Raw genomic sequence first — 23,448 nt, 5'->3', positions numbered from 1 at the left:
CTAGTTCTAGTGGCTGGGGGAAAAGTCCCTTCCAGTCATGGCCCCGTCCTGAGTCCTCCTCCTCCCTGTTCTAGTGGATCTTAGCAGCCCAAACTAGGAGCAGTTTTATATGCACAAGTACGTAAACTCATAACCATGGTGTGGAGCCAACCCTTGGTATAGCGCGCGGGTTCAGAACACGACAAGCTTTCCTGAGAAAACTTGCTCGACTTATTACACAGTAACATTGTATACAAAATAGAACCGTTTGATTCATCTGCATATTTGGGGGGGCGTCTTTGTTCTCCCCGAGGGTGCCACAGAAATGTCGGCATAGCAACAAATTACCCGCCCCCCTGCTTCTCTCTTCCTTGCTGCCGCTGCATGCACTGGGGCTGAGCCTTTGCCGGGGGAAAGTGCAGTTTTCCAATCGCAATATGCAGCTGCAACCCGAACCGAACCAGCTCCCTTTCCGCCAGCATTGCCTGGGCCTGCATGCAGCAGCGCCAGGCCTGGCTAGTGTATTCCGGCTGCTTCTCCCCAAAGCAGCGCAGCGCCCTCCGGGGTTGGGCTGAGGACAATCCATTTGTGGGGGAGCTGGTCTGTGCATTTGGAGACCTCCGGTCCAGACTGTCTCCTCCTTATCTTCAGTACAGGTTGGACCTCCCTGGTCTGGCACCCGAGAATTTGCCGGACCAGGGGAGGTCTCCTGCCACCTCCCCCAAGCCCATCGCCTGCTGCCAGCAGGCTGCCCCAGCAGACACGCCCCTCCAGCAACCTGGCTGGGCTATTCACCCAGCTGCTGCCGGGACCCTGGGCAACCCAGGCTCCTGCTCCTGCAACGGGGCTCCAGCCCCACTTGCTCTGGGCTGCCATGGGGCTCTGGCTCTGGACCCATTCTCCATGGGGCTACCATGGGGTTCCAGCTCTGGCCCCGTACTCTGGGGGCTGCCATGGGCCTCTGGCCCTGGCCCTGGCCCCATACTCCATGGGGCTGCTGTGGGGCTCTGGTTCCAGCCCCACATTCCATGGAACTACTGTAGATTCTGTCTCTGGCCCCATACTCCATGGGGCTGCCATGGGGCTCTGGCCCTGCATGTAATGGGGGTTGCTGTGGAGCTGCCAAAGGGCTCCAACCCCAGTCCCATGCTGCCCCCAGGCTCCCAACACTGTTGCCCCCGGCCCTGGCTGGCCCTCCCACCCAGGGGCTCCCGGGCTTTCTGGTCCAGGAGCATCCCGGGTCCTGCCAGACCAGAGAGTGCCGGTTTTTGGAGGTGCCACCTGTATTGGCATCTGCAGTGGCTGCAGCGCTTGGGCGAGGAGAGGCCCCGTGACGAATGTGTCCACTTTGAGCGCTGTTCATAGCCCCTGTGAGGGTCTTGTCCTCGAAGTGGGTTTCAGCGCTGGGGGTGCCCCCAGTCCTCGTGGGGGGCTGGGATTCCTTTCCCGCAGGGGCGGCAGGTGAAGGCGCAGCTGAGGAAGGCAAACCCCGCCCCGCCCCTTCCACATGAGCCCCCCCCCTTCACCAACACCTCCCCCCATGGAGCCAAGCCCCTCCTAACTCCCAGCCCGGTCCTTCCTGGCCCCCTGGAGGGTCGGGGAGTGTAGGCAGAGTTAGGAAGGCAAAGCCTTCCCTTGCCTGCATTACACTGCCCGTGCGGCTTCCCCGCAAGGAAAAGGCCTTTCGGCGAGGCTCTGAGGCTGTGTCCCTGCCCCACCCCCCAGCACGAGGGGCTTGATCTCCACAGCCAGGGCACCGACCGGGGGGAAAGAAAGCAAAGCCCCATAGAAACAGGCTTCCAGCCTACTGTCTCTGGGTGAGGTCACAGGACTGGCTGGCTGAGGCCTGGTCTGGGCTCCAAGGGAGCGTTCCCATCCTGGTCGGCTCCAGGAGCTCTCTGGCAGCTCCCTCGGCCCCCTTCCCAGCCCCCTCGGCCCCCTTCCCAGCCCCCTCGGCCCCCTTCCCGGCCCCCTTCCCAGCCCCCTTCCCAGCCCCCTCGGCCCCCTTCCCAGCCCCCTCGGCCCCCTTCCCGGCCCCCTTCCCAGCCCCCTTCCCAGCCCCCTCGGCCCCCTTCCCAGCCCCCTCGGCCCCCTTCCCGGCCCCCTTCCCAGCCCCCTTCCCAGCCCCCTCGGCCCCCTTCCCAGCCCCCTCGGCCCCCTTCCCAGCCCCCTCGGCCCCCTTCCCGGCCCCCTTCCCAGCCCCCTTCCCAGCCCCCTCGGCCCCCTTCCCAGGCTCGCCCCTTCTCTGCTAGAGCAGCAGCATTGCACGGTCTCATGCCCCCCTCCAATGCCGCCAGCCACGGGCCTCGTTCACCTCGGCGTGGAGCCTGGAGGAGCTGAGCCGGGTGCAGAGAGACCTGCCGGTCACAGAGACTGGCTGGATTCCGCCTGCGCACCCCGAGGGCTGGCCCCACAGATGCGCTCACACCCGGGGGCGGGGGGCATGACAGTGCAGCACACGCACACACACTCAGTGCCAGCAACACCTCCCAAAATAGCTCCCGGGAGGCTATTTAAACCGGGCCGAGTGCCCAGGGCTCAGACGCAGCCGGGCTCCCAGCCAACCAGCCGGACGCGGGCACCCCAGGCGGGCGAGCGGGGCGAGGATGTTCGGGAAGAGCGTGGTGCTGCGCAGCGCGGGGCTGCTCTCGGCGGCCGAGCTGGGTGCCCGGGTGCAGGAGGAGGACGTGGAGCGGCTGGAATCCTTCACGGCCGAATGGCGGGACCTGTCGCTCTCCACCAGGCCCGAGGAGGGGTGAGTGTGGGGCACACGGGCAGCAGGGCAGGGCCCCGGGCTCCCGGCTGCTGCCCCCCCCCCCCCGTCCGGGAGAGACGCAGGCCCAGCTCTGGGGCAGCCCCCCAGCCCTGGGTCTCATGGGGGCGGGGGATGGGGTGGAGCGAGGCCCCATCTGTGCCCCCCCAGGCCTGCAGGGCAGCTCCCCCATCACGGGCGCCTCTGGAGCTCAGGGCACAAGGGGCCCCAGAGTCTCTCCCTGCCCCGTGACCCCAGGGGTCGCAGCCCCCCGGCCTCAGGGGGCGGGTGGGGTCCTTGGGCTTGTCCGGCTCCCGGCTCTCAGGGGCCGATGGGGGGCAGCCGGGCGCCGCTCCCGGGTCCCTAACGCCCCCCCTCTGCCCTCAGCTGCTCCCGGCTCTCAGGGGCCGATGGGGGGCAGCCGGGCGCCGCTCCCGGGTCCCTAACGCCCCCCCTCTGCCCTCAGCTGCTCCCTGCTCCCAGGGGCCGATGGGGGGCAGCCGGGCGCCGCTCCCAGGTCCCTAACGCCCCCCTTCTGCCCTCAGCTGCTCCCTGCGGGAGGTGGACGAGCGGCGCAAGGAGACGTACTGGCAGCAGCAGGAGAGGCGCTTGGTGGTGCAGCGCTCGCCCTGGCTGGTCCTGCGGCTGGGCTGGCTGGGCGAGCCCCTGGCCCGCTACCACCTGCCCTACCAGCGGGCGCTGCCCCTGCCCCTCTTCGTGCCGGCTGACCTGAGCGCCAAGGCCGAGCGGGGCGCCACCCCGCCCCAGCTGCGCCAGCTGATGGACTTGGAGCGGGCGCTGGCCGGGGGCGCCCTGCCCACCGGGCTGTGCCCGGACAAGAGGGGCCTGTCGGAGATCACCAAGGAGCTGCCGCCCGTCGTCCCGCCCAGCCGGCCCGACTTCGGCAAGGGCGGCTTCTCCCGCTCCCTGTCCCAGGAGGCGCAGAGGGGCTGAGGGGCCGGGGTCCCTCCCCACGCCGGGTTAAGCTCATGGCCCCTCGCCCTGCCTGTCTTAGCGCTGGGTCTCCGCAGCACCACACTGGCTGCCCGGGTGCCCGGGGCCCTGCCCCTCGCCCCGCTCCCCTTAGTTGCCCCGGCTCCGTACAAGGGTAGCGGGTTCGAATCTCCTCTGTTAACCCCTCCTGCGGTTCCTGGTTGGGGCTGGAAACGGGGGCGCCGGGACGCAACGGGCTTGTCTACACGGCACCCCCACAGCTCCGGATGTGACTCCGGATCAAGCCCAAGGCTGCGTTTCGTCCACACGGCTGCTAGCTGGAGCCCTGCCCGCCGTTGCCATGGAGACGCTCAAGGGCAGGCCTGGAAAGCCAGGCCCAGGCCCCACAGTGGGCGGTGTGGAGGGGCCGGAGCTCTGGGCCGGGCTGAGCGTCCCCCTGGGGGGCTGGGGGGTCCCCAAGGAACGAGCTTTGAGTGCTGGAGGTGGGGGGGGGGTCTCACATCCCTGCTCCTGGAGGTGGGGGAGGGGCTGCAGCTACCCCTACCTGCCCCCCCCAAGGGGGCAGGGGCACAGGCAGTGTGGTGATAGTGAGGGGGCAGGAAGGGCCGGGGGGCAGCACCCCGGCTGCAGGAGGGCCCCACAGGAAGGGATGGAGCAAAGGGGCCCCCAGGGGGGAGCCGAAAGGCTAATCCCAGCCCCTTCTGTGGGTCGTGGGCTGGGGGGGCCGCGATGGAAATCAGCCGGGGTGGGAGTGTTGGCTGACCCGGTGCCACTCCAGGGACGGGGGTGGGACCAGCTGCCCCTGGGGGGGGGGGGGGAGTTTCCAGCCATGTGGGGTTTTTTTCCTTGTATGGCAATAAAATTCCAGTCCCGAGCCCCCGTCCTGCCTTGGTCCCATTCCTTTGGGGCATGCGCGCCGTCGCCGGGGGCTGCACTGAGCTCCCCCCCCCAGCTGGATGGGCGCTGAGCTAGCCCCATGCGGGCACTGGCCACAGCTGGATGTGCCTCTGGGCCCAGGGCACCCGCCGAAGGGCTGCTGGGGCGTTGTCCAGAGCCGGCGGCCTCCTGGCAGGGTGGGAAGAGGCGGGGAGCCGGGTGAATCCCACAGGGACCGGCAGTCGGGCCTGGCTGGAGGAACCGTAGGACTGGGAGCCTGGAGTCTACGCCCAGCTCTGACATGTGACCACGCCCCCCAGCTCAGTGCCTCAGTTTCCCCACTGCCTGCCCATGGGCTCTGCTTGGTCCCTGCCTGCCCAGAGGCCATGGTGGTGGGGGACAGTGTTTTGGGGGGTAACGAGCTGACAGGCCACAAAGGTTGGGGGGACGTTCTGTTCCCCTCCCTCACTCACACACAGCACAGCCCAGTGTACCCCCCCACCCCCGAGAGGCTGGCCCTCGGAAGGATTATAGGGGTTGCTGGGGAGTGAGGGGTGAGCCCTGCAGGTTGGTGCTGGCGCGTCGCTTCCAAAACAGCCTCCTCGGCTTCGCTGGAGCAGGGCAAGGCTGGGCTTTCCGAGCCGGAGCCGGAGCCGGGGCAGGAGCAGGGGCTGTGCCCGGCTGGCGGGGGGAAGGGGGGGCCAAGGCGCTGTGCAGCATTGGGGGGGGCTCGGCGAGGGGAGGTTTCCGAAGGCGCGGCTGTTCCTGGGAAAGGCAGCGCTGGGTTAGGTGCCCGCACGGGGCCGGGCCACGTGCCGAGGGGCTGCCAAGGCTGGGACTGTGGGGACTTTCCACAGGCAGCGCTGCGGTGCCCTCTGTCCCGACCCACAACACCCCCCCATCCCAGCCATGGCCCCCACCACACTGCTTGTCCCCCTCGCTGTTCCCCCCTCCCAGCCTAACCCCCCCCCCCTCCACTACCCTGCTCTTGCCCTGCTCAACCCCTCCCCCCGCCATCCCAGCCTGGGGTGCCCCGTGCACTGAGCATGATGCAAGCGCCACCCTGCAGTTTGCTGTGACTGGGCAAATGCCCCTTTGGGATCCCCCCCAGGCCCATGCCACGTGTGAGCTGGCCAGTAGGCCCGGCAGGCCAGGACAGCGCATGTGCCACCCCCTCCCCTGCCCTTTCAGCGGCCCCCGCTCCTGGCCCCCGCAGCGCTGTAACAAGGCCATAAACAGCCTCTGTCCTTGGCACGGCTGGCATGTGGGAGGGCGGGGCGGGTGGTGGAAGGGCCCCCAGAGGCTTGTTCACGTCTGCATGGGGGCGCCAGCCTGGCGTTTCTGGGCGCTGGTAGCACGTCACCCAGAGGGCCAGCGAGTGGTGGGAAGTTGAGGGGGGCAGAAGGTGTCCTGGCTAGAGCCCTTCAAAGTGGAAGGGGGGGTCCAGCTGCTCCCTGTGCCCCCAAACAACAGCAACTCCTGCCAAGGCCTGCCGGGAGCAGCTCTGCCCCCACCACTGCCTCCCACCCTGGATTAGCTGTTCTGTCCCGGCCGAATTTTCCATGCCCTGGTCACGACCTTCTGCCAGCCCAGCTCTGCCTGTCCAGTGTCCTTGGGGAGAAGCCGGGACGCAGGCGGAGGGCAGGGGAACTTCCCGACTGGGCTGTGCTGCCCTGCCCCACACAGAAACCTGGGGGCAGCCCCTCCACCCCCAAAATCCATGACGGCCTCTGTTTTCTCCTGCTATAATCACCCCTCCCCTCCCCGGATGCACCTTCTCTTACTTTCACCTCCTGTTTCCTACACTTGACACAAGGCCTGGACTGTGGTTGGGGGGGAAGGTGCTGCTCTCCTCCCCCCCCGCCCCAAAAGGCAGCCAGTTATTCCAAAAGTTTTACACAGCGTAAGTTCATTCAGGTAAGCCCTCTTTGTCAATGAAAGGGAGAGATGCGCACTGGTTGTCCACCCCATCCCCCCCATTAACTAGTATTTACATTGCGCTTGCTGGTAAACAAAAGTGTTTTTATTAAGTACAAACAGTAGGAGTTAAGTGACTGCAAGTGAAAACAGACAGAGCAAAGGAAGCTGCTAAATTTAAATGAAAAGAAAATGCAGAGCTAGTTCTAAGACCCTAACATTTAGTGCAAACCATTTCCTACCTAAAGAGCTGTTCTTGTCCTAGCCACAAGCTTCAGGTCAGCGACTCTTTTTCCCTGAACCAGGACCCCACCCCTCCTTCCGGGTTTGCCACGCCAGCCAAAAACCAAGGAACTGCTCACTTCCCATTGCTTAAACAGACTGTTTCTTGGCCGAGGAATCTTTTGTGCTACAGCCGCCCCCTTCTCCTCCCTCCCCCAGCTGTGGAAAATTATCTGGTCAAACTGGTATTCCAGTACACGGTGGTATGGTCATATGTCTTCCTGCTGTTTAGCCTGAAGGGACAAACCAGGCTGTTTACAAGTCGTTACATTGATCACCTCCTCGTTAAGGCTTCCGGAGCACCACTGACGGCTGTCGTTACCACACTGAAAACTAGAAACAGTCTAATGTTACATACAAGAACCCTCCGTGCACCAGAAGAGGCTCTGTAGATCCAGCAGATTGTAACGTTACGATTGATGGGTTACAGGCGGCATTTTGCCCAAAGCGCAAAAGTGATGCATGTTTATATTCAAAAGCCAATTTCATAAAGCATGGGTGGGGGGGACCGTCACAGCTCCTTTGACTGCCCAGACCAGGCTGAGAAATGTGGGGACGCTGACAGGGAATTCCTTGCCTCAGAACATCAGCCCAGAGAATTCAGGGGGCACCTGAGCACCTGGGGTCACCCCTGGCCTGACAACGGCAGGGAACCTTTCGCCCCCTTTCCCCCACTCCTGTCTTGCAGCACCAGCCAGCATCACTTTGTGCTCCCCACAAGCCAGCAAGTGCAGCCTCCCTGGCCGGATTGAGGCCCCGATTTTACAGAAGGGAAATGGTGGAAGGTTGGGAGCAGGCCTGGGAGGTACCTAGCCAGCCCTTCTGTGCTCTAACTGTTAGACTGCACTCCCCTCCCACCTGCACTTAGCCTCCCTGATCTAGGGATGTCACCTAGCTCTCTTGGCTTGCAGCCACGTTCATTAACCACTAGTCCACACTCCCCTGCCAGAGCTGGGACTAGAACTCCACAGTCCTGGTTCCCAGCTCCCAAATGCTCTAACCACTAGCCCACACTCCTCTCTCACAGCTGGGACTAGAACCCCCAGCGTCCTGGCTCCCCAATGCTCTAACCACTAGCCCACACTCCTCTCTCACAAATGGGACTAGAACCCCCAGTGTCCTGGCTCCCCAATGCTCTAACCACTAGCCCACACTCCTCTCTCACAAATGGGACTAGAACCCCCAGCGTCCTGGCTCCCCAATGCTCTAACCACTAGCCCACACTCCTCTCTAACAGATGGGACTAGAACCCCCAGCGTCCTGGCTCCCCAATGGTCTAACCACTAGCCCACACTCCTCTCTCACCGATGGGACTAGAACCGCCAGTGTCCTGGCTCCCCAATGCTCTAACCACTAGCCCACACTCCTCTCTCACAGATGGGACTAGAACCCCCAGCGTCCTGGCTCGCCAATGCTCTAACCACTAGCCCACACTCCTCTCCCACAGCTGGGACTAGAGCCAGGTGTCCTGTCTCACTGCGCCCAACTGCTCTAACCACTATCCCACACTCCCCTCACACACTGCACCATTTTATCAGAGGGGCAGCTCGGCCGGGAAGACCGGTCTGAAATGGACAGTGTCCTGGCTGCGGCACCGCCAGCATGCACGGCGCTGTACGAATCCGTGGTCCCTCACAGTCTAACTCGACAAGCCACATGCAGCCACGGAGTCCTGGCATGGGCCTCTGGAGCAACCCTGCGTTGCCTGGCTCAGCGTGGGTCATTCTCATGCAGGGGGAGCCGCGAGCAAGGAACACAGAGTCCTCTGGGCTGGGCGGGCCTGGCCCCTCAGCCCCTCTGCGCCTCCTGGGACAGGGAGCGGGAGAAGCCGCCCTTGCCGAAGTCGGGCCGGCTGGGCGGGACGACGGGCGGCAGCTCCTTGGTGATCTCCGACAGGCCCCTCTTGTCCGGGCACAGCCCGGTGGGCAGGGCGCCCCCGGCCAGCGCCCGCTCCAAGTCCATCAGCTGGCGCAGCTGGGGCGGGGTGGCGCCCCGCTCGGCCTTGGCGCTCAGGTCAGCCGGCACGAAGAGGGGCAGGGGCAGCGCCCGCTGGTAGGGCAGGCGGTAGCGGGCCAGGGGCTCGCCCAGCCAGCCCAGCCGCAGGACCAGCCAGGGCGAGCGCTGCACCACCAAGCGCCTCTCCTGCTGCTGCCAGTACGTCTCCTTGCGCCGCTCGTCCACCTCCCGCAGGGAGCAGCTGAGGGCAGAGGGGGGGCGTTAGGGACCTGGGAGCGGCGCCCGGCTGCCCCCCATCGGCCCCTGGGAGCAGGGAGCCGGACAAGCCCAAAGACCCCACCAACCCCCTGAGGCCGGGGGACTGCGACCCCTGGGGCCACGGGGCAGGGAGAGACTCTGGGGCCCCTTGTGCCCTGAGCTCCAGAGGCGCCCGTGATGGGGGAGCTGCCCTGCAGGCCTGGGGGGGCAAAGAGGGGACCTCGCTCCACCCCATCCCCCGCCCCCGTGAGACCCAGGGCTGGGGGGCTGCCCCAGAGCTGGGCCTGCATCTCTCCTGGACAGAGGGGGGGAGGAAGCAGCCGGGAGCCCGGGGCCCTGCCCTGCTGCCCGTGTGCCCCCCACTCACCCCTCCTCGGGCCTGGTGGAGAGCGACAGGTCCCGCCATTCGGCCGTGAAGGATTCCAGCCGCTCCACGTCCTCCTCCTGCACCCGGGCGCCCAGCTCGGCCCCCGAGAGCAGCCCCGCGCTGCGCAGCACCACGCTCTTCCCGAACATCCTCGCCCCGCTCGCCCGCCTGGGGTGCCCGCGTCCGGCTGCTTGTGGGAGTCCGGCTGCGTCTGAGCCCTGGGCACTCGGCCGGGTTTAAATAGCCTCCCGGGAGCTATTTGCGAGCCGTGCGTCACGGGGGCTATATCTGCCCCACGCAGTCACTTGGCAGCGCCCCCGACACCGGACACCGGCCGCTCGTGTATGTTACTGGACACCAGCCCCGGCCGGGCACCGCCCGCCTGGGCCCACATTGAGAGCGTCCTGCCTCATGGCGCCATGGGGGAGCTACAGGCGCTGCCGGCTGGGGGCACAGGGCATGTAATCCTGGGCCACTGTACACCCCCCCCGCCCCCATGGCTTAACCCACTGTTAACCCTTCGCCACCCCCCAGCCCAATGGGAGAGGAACGTTCTGGCCATAGAGAGGTGAACGGATCTACTCTGCCTCTCTGAAGAGCTGGGAATAGACCCCCCCGCAGGAGTAGCCTTCCCCCACTCTAACCACTAGACCCCACTCCCCTCCCAGAGCTGGGAACGGAACGTAGGAGTCCTGGATCTCAACCCCTCCTTCCCCACATTGGAACTGACTGGACCCCCCACACCCCTCCCCCAACCTCAAGGCCCAGGGCTAGTGGGGAAAAGGGGGGGGTTGAAAGGACTCCCCCTGCCTCAGAGCTGGGAGGGTGGATGGGGGTGATACCACTGGAGCTGGCCGGCCGGCTGTGTGGGCACAGGTGAGTGCTGGCCCCATATGGCTCGGGTCCAGGCAGGCAGAACCCAGGTGTCCCCAGAAAGCATGTGGAAGCTGGAACTAGAGCTGGGGGGAATTCTTGGATTGGGTTTCTCATTGACGGGACGGGCTCCGTGTTGGCCCAGGAGCACGTGGCCTGCGAGTCACCAATTGGGACGTGAGCTCGTCCTGAAACCGGACCCTGAAGCCCCCTGTGTTAGTGCCCCCCCCGGAGGGGGCTGGCGAGCTCCCAGCCCTGTGTTCAGTGGGGCCCCCTGGGGGCAGTGACAACTGAGCGAGCCCATGAGCTCAGCACACTCCCCCGGCCCGGAGACGCAATGTGAAAACCTCGCCCGGCTGGGAGAAAATGTGCTGAGCTGCCCGGCCCGTCTGTCCTGCCGGGACACAGGGAAGGGGCTAATTACAGACACTCAAAGTCCAAAGGGTCCTGGGAGGGGCGCTGGGGGGGGCACCACGTGGAAGCCTCACTTCCTCCAGGGGGCGACGTGGGGCGAGGAGCAGCAGCGCCGGGAATCGGGACGGGCGGGCGGGGAACCAGATCTGGGAGGAGCCTGCTTAGCGCAGGGGAGGGCGTTTGGGAGCCCGGACGCCTGGGTCCTAGTCCAGTCCCGAGGGGATTCTGCAAGCCCAGCACGAGCCGAATTCCCCCAGGACTGCTAGGCCCAGCTCTGGGAGGGGGGCAGCTTAGACCAGGCCACCTAGAGCCAGGATGCTGGGGTCAGCCCTGACCGGTGGGCGCCAGGGGATAGAGGACGTGTATTAGGGTTCCCCAGGGGCTCAGTTCAAGTCCCCTCCCCCCGCTGGCACTCCCCCCCCAACCTCCCTGAAAAGCCCTTTCCTACGGCTGGGCACGAAGTGGCATCGGGATTCCTGCGCTGGCCGAATGGGCCCTGGCATCCTTCGCGGCACATAAGTGACCCCCGGGTGTTGGTCTCAGCACAGGCTGGTGCCTCCCCTCCTGGGCTGGGGGGCCTGTTGCGGGGAGCAGCCCCCGCTGTGTGGGTCAGCTGGGGACCCCGGACACAGCGGGGGCTGGAGATCCAGCTACCGGCCTGGCCCTGGCAGCCTCCCCGCTGAGCCGCCAGTGACCCCCACCCCACCCCGAGAAACCTGCCAGCCGCTCCCAAATCAAACCAGGGCAGCCTCACCGGAGAGCCCCCCCCCCCTCCCCCCGGGATGGCTTCGATTTAATGGCCTCTCGCTGACATGAGTGATGAGCGGAGGCAGCGTCTCCAAACCCGCCTGGCAGGGCGCGGGGCCGCTCACAGGTTCCAGCCTTATCGGCCGCAGCAGAGATCTTCACAGCCGCAAATGGACAGGCCCGGAGGCCGGCCCCCCGACTCCATTACCGCCCAGCCGGGGAGCCCCATCCAATCCCCGGGCCGGCTCGGAGCTCGTCCACCTGCCTGGGCTGGAAGCTCCCTCCGGCCTGGGAGGCTGAAATGAGCAAAGAGGCTGAAATTGGCGAGGGAGCTGCTAGGGTCGCACCCCTGGGGTCCCCCAGGCAGCCCCAACACGGGCAGCACAAGGGAACCACGGTGGAGCAGGGACCCGTTAGCAGCAAGAGGCCGGAGCTGGTCGGCCGGGGCCGTCGGGGCTGAGAGCCGGGGGAGGTTGGGGTCCAGCTGGGACTGTCTGCTTGTGCTGCACCCCACAAACCACTGCCTGGTTACAGGGCAATTAACCCTCTGGGCTCCAGAGGGGCTGACAGGGAAAGGACTCTACAGAGCTGTGTGTCCTGGGGGGGCACCTGGGGGGTTGTGGGGCCGGAGTTGAGGGGCACCGGCAGGGCTGGGGGGGCAGGGGCTGTGGGTCGGGAGTGAGGGGCACCAGCAGGACTTGGGGGGTAGGGGTGGGGGACAGAGGCTGTGGGTCAGTTGTGAGGGACACCGGCAGGGCCGGGGGGGGTAGGGCTGGGGGTCGGTTGTGGGGGGCGCTGGCAGGGCCGGGGGGGCAGGGCTGGGGAGGGGGTAGGTCTGGGGTTCGGTTGCGGGAGGCGCCGGCAGGGCTGGGGGGGTAGGGCTGGGGGTCGGTTGCAGGAGGCGCTGGCAGGGCTGGAGGGGTAGGGATGGGGGTCGATTGTGGGAGGCGCCGCCAGGGCTGGGGGGTAGGGCTGGGGGTCGGTTGCAGGAGGCGCTGGCAGGGCTGGAGGGGTAGGGATGGGGGTCGGTTGCAGGAGGTGCCGGCAGGGCCGGGGGGGGTAGGGATGGGGGTCGGTTGCGGGGGGCGCCGCCAGGGCTGGGGGGTAGGGATGGGGGTCGGTTGCGCTGGCAGGGCTGGGGCAGGGAGCACACACTTCCCTTACGCTCAAGCGTCCCTTTCCCGTGCGAAAACACAGGCCCCGTCAGCCGCCTGGGCAGGGGGGAGCCGGCTCCGGCCCCCGGCGCTGACACTAACCTAGTTAGCCGGGATGAACGGCCACAATCAAGTCGCCTTTCAATCCGCCTGGCAAATGATCATCCGGTGCGAGATAAACTAATCTCCCAGCCCACCCCCGACGTGTCCCTGCAGCCTCCATTAACCCCCCCCCCCGCCAGGGCTCCCTCCCCGCCGGGCAGGGCCCGGGCAGCTCGAGAAATGGCCTCAATTTCCACCCGCCCTGCAGCCAGCACCAGATCCCATCAGCCTGGCTAATGCGATTGGGCGATTAGCGCGTTGCGACGCCCGCGCCGGGCCTATAAAGGGCTCCCACGGCCCCAGCCGGGCAGCAGGCGGGCGCCCGATCCCCCAGCCATGAGCAGCATCGCAGCCGTCGGGGAGAGCTACCAGAAGTTCAACCCCCGCGCCTACCTGCAAAACAACTACATGCCCCCCCGGGCCGACTTCAGCTCGGAGGACTGCGTGGTGCCCTGGAAGCTGCGGTGCCTGGCCGAGGCCTTCGCCACAGGTGGGTGGTGGGGTGGGGAGGGACGGGACGGGGATGAGGCAGAAGCAGGGAAGCCGCTTCACTCCCCTTTCAAAACCCGTAAAGGTTTTGCAGGCCTCGTGGAGGAAGGGGAGTCTCCCTGCCACTGATGGGGAAACTGAGGCACGGTTTGGTGCCATCACACGCCCCAGGCCATGCAGAGAACGGGTGGCAGGGCTGGGAACAGGACCCAGGAGTCCTGGTGCCTCGTCTCACACGCTCTACCCACTACACCCTGCTCCCCTTGCTGGAGTCACAATCCCCTTCCTCCCCAACCTCTGCGCAGCTGGACGTATTGTGGCTTCTGCGTGTGGGTCGGGCAGAGGGCAGCAGGTGCCTGCCCCCCGCCCCACCAGAGCAGCTGTGGAGGTGGAGAAAACTGCCCCGAAGCGCCATCACCGGGAAAGCAAATGCCTTAGCCTATGGGGGAAGAGCGGGGCGGGGGCTGGTGTAAGCTACCAGGCCCCTCCAGGGCTGGGTTTTGCAGTGCCCCTCCGGCTGCCCAGGGCCCACCAGGACTGGGCTGAAATTCGCCTTCCCCTCTCCCAGCCTCCCCCATTGCAAAGCGGGCAACCAAAACCCGCCCCCCACCCCCGCCCGTCGGCACGCGCCCTGGGACCCGTCTCCCTCGCCCCCAGGTGAAATCCACGGCCGCACGCTCATCGACATCGGCTCCGGCCCCACCATCTACCAGCTCCTGAGCGCCTGCGACCACTTCGAGGAGATCATCGCCACCGACTACCTGGAGGTGAACCGCCAGGCGCTGCGCCGCTGGGTGCAGGACGAGCCCGGCGGCTTCGACTGGAGCCCGTACATCAGACACGTCTGCAAGATCGAGGGCAAAGGGTAGGCGGCGGCGGGCGGGGGCAGCCAGAGACCCAGCCCGGGTTCCCCGAGGGAGGGGCGGGTGAGCAGGCCGGGGCCCCACTGATGCTCCGTGGGCCGGGGCCGGAGCCTGACTTGAGGGTGGAGTTTGACCCCCCCAAAGCTGGGGGGGGCTGTTTGCCAGTGGGAATGGACCCGGGGGGAGGGACAAGCTGAGGATGGGAAGGTTACGGAGCCACCGCGTGAAAGGGGCCAGGGCGGCGCCTTCCCCCTGTGGGCACCAGCTCTCCAGCCCATCACCAGACCGGGGGCTAGAGGCTCCCAGCAACTGTGCGGCGGATCTGCCAGGCGCTGGCTTCCGAGACTCAGCCCTGCTCCGAAAGGGCCGGAGGAGAAGTCCCGGAGCCAGGGGTGGGGGTGGGAGCCGCTGGGGGAAAGCAAATTGCTGGCTCCAAACACCAACAAGTGAGCGTCACCGTAGGCGGGGGGGACGCTCCTCAGAAATCAGAGCTGGGAGGGCCCTGTGCTCCAAAAGGCTGAATGTGCCAAAACAGCCACAAGCGAGAAGCCAGCCTGCTCCCGCGCGGGCAGGGTCTGGGGCGAGCTGGGGCTGGAAAGGGCCAGAACCCCATGTCCCCCTTCCGCCAGGCTCCCCTGCACCGAGGCTGGAAGCTGTAGGGAGCACGGACGTGCCGCTGGGCCAGCCCTGGTGCTCAGGAAATCCCAGCCAGGGGGAGCGCGTGGGTGCGTAGGGCGGGTTTGGCACAGAGCTGTGAGCGCTCACCCTGCCGAGAGCCAGGCCGGTTCTGCTACCGGCAGCGTTCCCTGTAAGCTGGGCGCTTGGGCGGCCGCTCAGGAGACACTCTGTTGCCGCCCTGCTGATTGGCAGAGTGCCCACAGCTAGGTTTTGCGGTACTAGTGGTGGTGCACATTCGCACCTGCCTGGGTGTACATAAGATATTATTCCGCACATGGGTGGCAAAGATTAGAGGGAACATTGCCGATCGGTTCTGCAGTCCCTCGCTGCTCTAGCCTGCACAGGGCTCTGCCTAGCCTTGGTGATACAGCTCCCTAGGTGAGCAGCTGGGCACCAGGCCAGGGGGCGAGGAACGGCCGGGCGGGACCCCCCAGCACAGACTGGGTTCCATCTCCCTAGGAGCGGCCCAGGACTCTGATCTCTGCAGCACAGAAGCTCCGTGTCATGCTGGTGTTACCCCCGTGGCACCTGGAGCCGGCCTAAAATCGATTCTTAGCCCACCCCAAGCGATGCTTTTCCATGGGCCTGCTTTGCCCTTTGGCTCCTCGGACCCCCTCCGCCCTAGGGGAGCCCCCTCCCCATCCCTTTTCCCACCCGGGTGTGGCTGGGGACACTACCCCCCTCCCCGTGCCCCCCACCATCTCTCACTCTTTCATGGCTCGCACAGGGAGCAGTGGAAGGAGAAAGAGCGGAAACTGAGAGAGAAACTGAGGCAGATCCTCCCCATCGACGTGCACCAGCCCGAGCCGCTGGGCTCCCCGCTGAGCCAGCCGGCCGACGCCCTGGTCTCCACCTTCTGCCTGGAGGCGGTGAGCCCCGACCGGCCGAGCTTCGAGAGAGCCCTGCGGCACGTCACCACCTTGCTGAGGCCCGGGGGGCACTTCCTCTTCATCGGCGCGCTGGAGGAGTCCTTCTACCTGGCCGGCGAGGCCAAGCTCGCGGTGGTGCCGGTGAGCGAGGCCGACGTGAAGGCCGCCTTGGGGAAGAGCGGCTACTGGATCCACGACTTCCGCGCCTACGTCATGCCGCCCAGCCTGAAGATCGGCGTGGACGACGTGAGCGGGGTCTTCTTTGCCCACGCGCAGAAGCAGCCCGTGGCCTGACGCCCGTGGCCTTAAACCCGTGGCCCATGGCCCGTGGCTCAGCCACACTCGCCGCAGAGATGCATGTGACCCAAAGCGAAGCTTGGTAGCTAGAAATGCAACAGAGCCACCCCTCCAAGGCAGCTACCCTCCACAGGCTGCCTGGTCCTCAGTAAAGCCCCCGCCTCCAGCTCCAGAGCTGGCCTCCTTCGCGGGTGGTGGCCGATTTAGCAGCAAAGAGAAAACAAAAACTGGAGGCCGGTGGATTAGCTGGTTCGGAGCTCTCCCTGCGTACATTCTAGGCTTCTATTAATGGCAGGTTCTGTTCCTGTGGAGGGGATGGGCAGCTCTTGGGATACCTGGCAGGGTTGGCTTCCTGTAGGCCCAGAGTTCTCCTAGTGCTTTACACGGCCAGTGAAATCCTGGGGGTGCTCATACGGCGCTGCCGGGGGTTGGAAGCGCTTACAGCGCATGGTCCGCTGAATCCGCCTGCCGCCCCGGGAAGCAGATCTGCATTACCAGCCTTGTTTGATAAGCAGGGAAACCGAGTCACGGAACTGAAGTAGGGGCTAGTAAGCGAGCAAGAGCCAGGATTAGAATTCGGCCACTTCCCAATTCCTGACCCCTGCCCTCCGTGCGCTTGCGTCTCTCTCTGCGTCGTCTTATGTGGCAGGCGGCCCGTTCTGGGGCAGGACGCAGCCGGTGCTAACCAGCCGACAGGAACATTCTTCACGGGTTTAGAACAGATCACGAAAAGCTGCCCCCCCCCACGCCCTCTGAAACCCAAAGGGGAGTGGGAGGGAGGCAGAATATACATGCCAATCTGGAATTTCACTTTAGAAGAAGAATGCAAGAGCCAAGGTAGAATTTCAGCAGGATCCCAACGGCGGAATTAGCACAACTGAGTTTTGGGACCAGTCCCGTCTGTTAGAGACTTCAGGGGGAACCCCACGTAGCGTAGGCCCCCCAGCTTGGTTTTCACAGCATGTTTCAAAACATGTCAGAGCCCCTAATAACCAAGAGAGGTTTTCACGATTTCCCTGGCACTTTCTCTCGATATTTATGGTGTATATTCCCCTGCTGTTACCTGGGAGCGAACCCCCGTGCCTTTGTTTTCCTGCACGAGCAGCTATTGGAAATAAACGCTCTGAACTCAAGGCGAACGGGGCTGTCTGGATTGACTCGGAGTTGGGGACGCGTAAATGTTAAACAAACAGCCTACAAAGCAGCTGCGAGTCTATATTTAAAGTCGTCGCAAAGTGGTTAATAGTTCAGCTGACTTAAGTAAACACAGGAGTGTTAAATTAGAACCAGCCCCTTAAAGAAATGTTTTGGGAGGGGGGGGGGGGCGCAGAGAAGTCTTTCCTGAAGATGGGGGGGGCAGAAACCCCATGTTTACCCGCCCTCCGGTTAACTCTCTCTCCAAAACATCCCCAGGATGGGATTTTAACAGCGCAGAAGTGAGTTAAGAGCATAAAACCCCACAACCGTTGTGAAGGCCCCATCCTTAGCCGGAGTCTCTCACGTCCATGGGCTGCGCAGGTGAGGTGGGAGGTGGCGCAGCACGGTTCAGGGGCCCCCACGCTGCCCCACCTGCGGACACGGAAAATCTGCGTGGGCTGGCTCCTCCGCCCCTAGGGAAGTCAGTCTCCCAGGCTGTGTTAAGAGTTTCACCCCTGCCCTGAGCCGTCGGGCCCCACTGCAGCCGGCCTGCCCCCCCTTCTACAGAGCTGCCGGGGGTGTGGGAAAGGCATTTGAGGCATCAAAAGAGCCTCCGGGCTATAAATCCAACCCCGTCTCCAGCTGCTCCATGAGCTGGGTGGGATTTTAGGCTCACGTGCGAGGCTGGCCAGCGGGATGTTGCTATCCAAGTCCTGGTCGTCACGGGACGTAAGCGCTGGGGCCAGGACAGAGAGCTCTGTTCTGGGGATTAACTGATCTGAGGTGAGATGGATTTTTCCCTTCCACAGCTTCAGCTGCCGTGGGAGACAGGAGCCAGGGCCGGCTGCGTCCCTGCTGGACTCGCGACTGCATTCCCGTCGGGGGCCTGGCGAGGGCCTGGGAACAGAGCGCACACGCGGCGGTCGAGAAAGCAGCTCGGCGTAGCTAGAGCGGTTGCCCCCCGCAGCACAGGCTGAACGCCGGCTGTGCCCTACTGCAATCCCTGGCCCAAGACCACCTCCTGGGGGGGCTCTGGTTTTCAGCCTCCCCTCAAGAGCATCGCAACTGCCCCCACCCATCGCAGGGGAGGGGACGACGCCCTGGGAAGGCTGGTGCGACAGACCGAGCTTTAGCCAAAGAGCACAAGCCAAATCCACGCGGGTGGTGGGGGGGAGGGTCCAGAGAGGGGCTGGTTCTGATCAGGTATCCTGGAAAGGAACCCACTGCTGCTCCCAACCACAGCAGGTCCGAGCATGGGCACTAGCGACCTGACCACAGCTCCCAGCTCACCCCATCTCCCAGCTCCTTCTGCCTCCATCCCCGTGATTCCTGCCCCCGGCCCTTGGGTGAGGTGGCTGGTTCCTGGGCTGGCGGTAGCAGCGTCACCCTCCCAGGCCCGCTCCCCGGAGGGCCCCTGGGCAGCTCCCACTCCATTCAGGGTTCGAGGCAGCGAGAGGGTTAAAGACGTTTTATTGTTCATCTTTCTGGCAACTCCACATGGTTTTTCCGGAAGGGGAGGGCAAAACCCAACCAAACAACAATCCGCCTGCTCTGGGACATGGGGAGGCCTCGGTGGCTCACGGATCTAGTCTCACAGGGCCACTTGTGCCGGTAGCCACGCTCGTGGGCGCCACCTGACCACAATCAAGCCAGCGGCCTGCGCCGAGCCGCGGGAGCGCCGTGGCACCCAGAGCAGGCTGTCAGGTTCGCTTCCCCGCATGACACGTGCGTGGGCTGCAGAGGGAGCTCAAATCTGCCCCCGTTCTCCGATTACCATGATTGCACCTCCCGTGCGAGCGCCCCGGTAGCCCAGCCCAGCCCAACCCCTGCATGCCCAGAAAAGGAAACAGCCTGGGAAAAGGAGGAAAAAAGAAACCCACGAAGCTATTCTCCCCTTCCCCCGCAGCTGCTCCCCCACTTGTGACACCTTCAGGAAATTCTCTTCCCAAGCCCCGGCAGGGGCCGGTTGTTTTCCACGTGAGGGTTGGGGGGTAGCGAGCGAGCACACAGTGTGCCGTGCTGGCTGGGAGCTGGGCAGCCCGGACTTGTTTGTTTGCTAGGTCTAAAATTACACCCGTCAGGCAGAAGCTGGCACCGCTCACAGGAGCCGGGCGCAGGTTCTGTGGCAGGGGTCAATCGTTCCAGCGCGTGCAAGTGAGAAACCTCGGCTGCTCCTGCTGTCCGCTCACCTGCCGGCCGCCCCCACGCCCCCAGGCGGCTCATTCCCAGCCCCCTCCCGCTAGGGTGCCGCCCGCCTGCGGGAAGCGAGGGGCTGATGGATCAAGCTGCGCCGCTCCAAGAGGAATTTTTAAACTGGCCTGAAAACTCTCTGCTTGAGCACGTCCACCCATGCAGGGAACGAGGACGCTTTAAAACCAGAGGTCGGGCGTCCCCCCCCCGGAGATGCTGCTGTTGAGACTGGGGAGCACTGAAGGCACCAGGCTGGACTAAGGCAAGGCTCTGGCTGGAGAGGGGAGATCAGAGCCGGGGGCCTGCAGAGCAGGTGCCAAGACCTGGAGCAAGTGGGGAGAAGGGCTGCTGGCTCTTCAGGGACAGGAGGAAGCCAGGGAAGTCCTGCTAGGCCAGCCTCCAGGGACAGAGCAGAGGCAGCTGACAAGGCGCAGAGGCTGGCGTGTCAGGAGCCCCCGAGCCGGGGGAAAGCCGGCACCAGCCCCACCTGGGAAAGCCGAGAGCTGCCTAAGCGCTCAGGGGAGAATACCCAGGCATCTCCGGACTCCTGCTAGTCACAGGCCGCAGCCCTCTGGTCCACTCTCTTTCCGGTCCCCCCAACACACAATCCACATGCCACAGCCCAGCTGTGCCAGAGCCGCTGGCTTTCTGCCTATGCCATCGGTGAGAGGCAGGGCCAGCACACGGGGCAGAGCCCAGGGCCTGACACCACCCGTGAAGCGAAACCGCTTGTGCTCTGACTTCAGCTTTCTGCCCTGGGCCCCCGCAAGCCGACGCCCGGCCCCGCTTCCTGGTTTATTCTGGCAGCGCCCCGGACACCCTGCGCAGGACCAGGGCGTTACAAGCACAATGCACTCTGGAGCTCAGTTGAACGATAAGGCAAAGTGGTGAGGGAGACCCAGACAGGCGTGTGCCCCCCAGCCCAATACAGTCAGTCCCATCTGCGCCCCCCCGGTTAGCCATCACAAACAGTTGTGCGGGGTCACCGCCTTGCTGCCCCAGGCTCTAACATGCACCGAACACGAGCCAAGGGCAGCAGAAGGACGAGCCCTCTCGGGTGCCACTTGCCAGGTCTCCCCAGCTTGGCTAACGTTTCCCAGGGCATCGGCCCTCACAGACGTGTCCTCCGCGTGCTCGTCCCCCAGCGCAGACGGGTGGACCCTCAGTCCGTTGTCTGCAAAGGGCTTTGGCTATTACCTCCTGGAATAGCACAACCCCTTCCCTCTCGTCACCTCCGGCCGCAGGGCCCAGCTGGCCCTGGAACCTCCGTTTTGGCTGCACCCAAAATATAGAATTCCTTTTCCAACTAGAGTGTGATCTCCCCCCGCCCCACCCCACACACACAGCTGGACTTTACCTAAACGACAGAACGAACACTAATTTTGTCCACAAGCCAGATACACGCACACCCCCCACACGCTCCCCCAAATCAAACACTGCCCCCCCTCCAGCAGACTAGGAGTCTGCGCTAAAAACCCCAGGCACTGAACAGAGCCAGGAATGGCCCGGCTATCTCTAAGGGGGTCCCACACAGACTGGGCCCATACCGACCTCAGGCGTGATTCGCGAGTAAACAATACAGCGATTCACAGGCTCTCTAAGCCAGGGCCCAAGCTGTCCCGGGGGGCTCGGGGCACACGGATGCCAGCTCGCTTTGACTTTCATCTGCTGGCAGCCCAATGCCAACGCGAACCAGCCCACGTCAAACTCAACCACAGATAGATTGGCCACGCTCGCCACCTAGTGGTGGCGCTGCCACACAGCGACAGTCAACCCCTTAGGGGACGAGCCACCATCTACTTCGCTCCCTTCCCTCGGCAAGCAAAAGGCACTTGCTGGTCCCCGCACTCGCACTCTCTGCGTGTCCCAGCGGGGCCCAGAGCTCTCAGGCGTTCGCTGGACTCACGAAGGCCACAAGCCTGCTCCGTCCAGCAAGCAGGCCACTGGCTCGTGCCGCCTCTCACGACTCTGTCCTGATTTTCATCCGCACCCCTCGAACGAGGAGAGAGGAGACCCGACCCCGCACCTCCCCCCAGCCAGGAGGCTCCCAGCTCAGCACTTCTGCAGGGAGTCAGTCCACGGCCCAGCGTAGCCCACAGGATGCGGGTGGCGTGGCGCACCCCCCCCCCCCCCACAGGGCACACAGGAGCTGTCAGCTACTTGCAAAACTTCACAGCAGGTTGGTCAGTAAGTGCGGGACTGCCGCTGTCAGACAAGACCGTGTGTCCCGCCTGCCTGTGTGTCCCGCCCACCTGCTAACCCGGGATAGCCACCTCCTCCCACGTGCGGACGGCTTCCCTGCTCAGAACCACAGGCGCTGTGGACGAGAATCCAACAGGCAGAGCCATGGCTGCCTGCAGGCCCCTCCGTCTTATTTACGGAGCTCCGCAACGGCCCATTTCGGCAGCGGCCGGCGGCAGAGTCCGAGACGCTGTGGACCAGTCTGTTCGACGACCAGCTCTCCCCACGGGATCACAACGGCTTCCCATCGACCCCCCCCGGGCTGGCTCACCCACGTTTCCCACTTGGTCTGAAATCCCTCGGCACGCGGCGACTCACACAGATTTCGTAACAGTGGAAACGGAAAGGCACCACGTGGCCCAGGAGCACAGAGCAGCAGTAACTGCAGAGCGTGCGGGGGCGTGCGGGGGCGAGATGGATCACGGATGCTCTAATGGAACGAGTCATGGGATGAGAATTAAAACTTCTGAAGGCAAAAAAAAAGAGGAAAGAAAAGGAAGGTGGGGGAATGTTGCTCCAGGATTCGGCGCACCCCGGAGGGGAAGGCGGAGAGAGCGGGTCTTGGCACGGCCGGATTCTGGACTGGACTCACGGAAAGCGCCCGGCATCGCTGTTCCTCAGGCCGCGGACGACCCAGAGCGCGGCTGGGAGCGGCGCTCGGAAAGTCTCAAGGGACAGTTTCCACCAGGGAGGGGTTACCGCCTCTGCACGGGCAGGCCTCCCCCGAACCGCTTCAGTCCATTTTCATAACGGCCGAGTTCACCTTCAAGAGGTACAGGCTGTCGTCACGGAGGAAGCTGCAAGGAGAGCGAGCGCGGCGTGAGGCGCTGGGTCCTAGCCACGGCTGGATGCCTGGTTGGAGCCCAGGCCACTCCTGGGAGAACGCTGCAGCCAGCTGGGGCTGCTTTCACAAGGGCTGGGACTTTTGGGTAGGAAATCTGGACCAGGGCAGAAAGAGCCAGCAGATTATCCCGTCTGAAAGTCACCAGCTCCAGCCGGCTGGAAGTCAGCGCTACGGCAGCCTGGGCACCGAGCCGAAATCCCCCGCGCTTTGGCCCACCCTAGAGTCTGGCACTGACTGCGTGTCACTCAGATCAGAAGATGCAAGGAGAAGGGGGGGTTCCGGCAGCAGGCAGGGCCCCAGAGAGGCCTGGGGGGAGCTTTGGGAATGGGCAGCATCTCCTCCGCGGGCGGGCTAGAGCGGCAGTCTGGAGCTGAGGGGAGTGGGGTGGGGGGGAAGAGATGTGATCCCTACACAAACGGACTCAACCCCCAGCCCCCCCCCCCCCCCCAGGCCTGCCCAGCACGTCCTGGGGCAGTAGGGAGCGCCCGTCAGGAGAGGCGGCTAGGCCTGGCTGCCAGCCAGCAACGCGCTAAAGGGCACCGGGCGCACCATTAGTCCCAACTGCTCACGCCCCATTAGCGCGTTCACCGTAACGAGCGCACGGGACATTTCCTCCCTCTGAAAACATCCCCGGCTCCGAGTCCCGGCCCCGCGTTTGGTGCCATGCTGCCGACACACCCGGCTCCGCACCGGTGGCTTTCCCTGCGCGGGTACCGGGTTAGGTGAGGCGGGCTGGTGGGACGCCCATGCGGAGGGAGCCCGGGCGCTGTCTGGGTATTTGTATGGCCCCTGTTCCTAGCACCTACGCATCTCAGACTTGTTAACGCATTTACTCCCGTGGCGTTATGCCCATGGTACAGGTAGGGAAACTGAGGCACGGAGTTACGAAGTGACTTGTCCAAGATCAGACAGGGAGGCTGTGGTCTCCGGAGTCCCCGGCCAGCAGCCTATGCCCACGCTCACCCTTCCTCCCTGCTTTCAGAGTCGGTGGGTCGTAAGAGACAGCTGTCCGGGCTGTGCTCCCATTTGGGTAGAACCCGCCTATGAACCGGCTCCGTGCTGAGATGCCGAAGGCTAGAGACAGCCCCACTTGGAAGGGAGAGCGCCTCCTACCTTTCTAGGCCTGCCTCCCCCAAGCTTGTCAGGCTGGCGAGGCCGGGTTAGGGACGGTAAGCATCGCCTGGTAAGGGTGATGCACGTTGCCGGGTA

At 64.7% G+C, this 23,448-nt stretch overlaps 4 protein-coding genes across 7 annotated transcripts in view; 2 read left to right on the top strand and 2 right to left on the bottom strand.

Annotated features, from left to right (window-relative positions):
* The first annotated feature begins 2,519 nt into the window (after positions 1 to 2,519).
* TCAP (titin-cap) lies at positions 2,520 to 4,571 on the top strand. The gene is made up of 2 exons (XM_075911404.1): positions 2,520 to 2,734; positions 3,277 to 4,571. The coding sequence occupies exons 1-2, from the start codon at positions 2,586 to 2,588 to the stop codon at positions 3,683 to 3,685; spliced, it is 558 nt and encodes a 185-aa protein (XP_075767519.1). The 5' UTR covers positions 2,520 to 2,585; the 3' UTR covers positions 3,686 to 4,571.
* Positions 4,572 to 6,562: 1,991 nt separating this feature from the next.
* On the bottom strand, positions 6,563 to 9,824 carry LOC102456618 (telethonin). Its single transcript, XM_075911403.1, has 2 exons — positions 9,342 to 9,824; positions 6,563 to 8,957 (listed from the first exon to the last, which is right to left on the bottom strand). The coding sequence occupies exons 1-2, from the start codon at positions 9,488 to 9,490 to the stop codon at positions 8,549 to 8,551; spliced, it is 558 nt and encodes a 185-aa protein (XP_075767518.1). The 5' UTR covers positions 9,491 to 9,824; the 3' UTR covers positions 6,563 to 8,548.
* Positions 9,825 to 12,967: 3,143 nt separating this feature from the next.
* On the top strand, positions 12,968 to 15,824 carry PNMT (phenylethanolamine N-methyltransferase). The gene is made up of 3 exons (XM_075911402.1): positions 12,968 to 13,121; positions 13,778 to 13,985; positions 15,389 to 15,824. The coding sequence occupies exons 1-3, from the start codon at positions 12,968 to 12,970 to the stop codon at positions 15,822 to 15,824; spliced, it is 798 nt and encodes a 265-aa protein (XP_075767517.1).
* PGAP3 (post-GPI attachment to proteins phospholipase 3) overlaps positions 13,011 to 23,448 on the bottom strand; it is a 28,746-nt gene continuing 18,308 nt past the window's right edge. For 3 of the 4 annotated variants that reach the window (XM_075911398.1, XM_075911400.1, XM_075911397.1), the window contains one exon: positions 18,418 to 22,192. In XM_075911398.1, coding sequence (XP_075767513.1) covers positions 22,129 to 22,192 — 64 coding nt within the window. In that variant the 3' untranslated portion in view covers positions 18,418 to 22,128. Of the gene's footprint in view, positions 13,965 to 18,417; positions 22,193 to 23,448 lie in introns of those variants that run through there. The other variant, XM_075911399.1, reaches the window with a different exon arrangement.

Source organism: Pelodiscus sinensis, chromosome 29 (genome assembly GCF_049634645.1).
Source record: "Pelodiscus sinensis isolate JC-2024 chromosome 29, ASM4963464v1, whole genome shotgun sequence".
NCBI classification, from domain to species: Eukaryota; Metazoa; Chordata; order Testudines; family Trionychidae; genus Pelodiscus; species Pelodiscus sinensis.
Note: the sequence above shows the minus strand (reverse complement) of the source record. Positions and strands in the feature narration are given on the sequence as shown.

Bases quoted from the DNA above. Each gene is read 5' to 3' on its own strand.
- TCAP (XM_075911404.1), top strand. From the start codon at position 2,586: ATGTTCGGGAAGAGCGTGGTGCTGCGCAGCGCGGGGCTGCTCTCGGCG. The intron at 2,735-3,276 runs GTGAGTGTGGGG...TTCTGCCCTCAG, and splicing joins TCCACCAGGCCCGAGGAGGG to CTGCTCCCTGCGGGAGGTGG.
- LOC102456618 (XM_075911403.1), bottom strand. From the start codon at position 9,490: ATGTTCGGGAAGAGCGTGGTGCTGCGCAGCGCGGGGCTGCTCTCGGGG. The intron at 8,958-9,341 runs GTGAGTGGGGGG...CTCTGCCCTCAG, and splicing joins TCCACCAGGCCCGAGGAGGG to CTGCTCCCTGCGGGAGGTGG.
- PNMT (XM_075911402.1), top strand. From the start codon at position 12,968: ATGAGCAGCATCGCAGCCGTCGGGGAGAGCTACCAGAAGTTCAACCCC. The intron at 13,122-13,777 runs GTGGGTGGTGGG...CCTCGCCCCCAG, and splicing joins GGCCGAGGCCTTCGCCACAG to GTGAAATCCACGGCCGCACG. The intron at 13,986-15,388 runs GTAGGCGGCGGC...TGGCTCGCACAG, and splicing joins TGCAAGATCGAGGGCAAAGG to GGAGCAGTGGAAGGAGAAAG.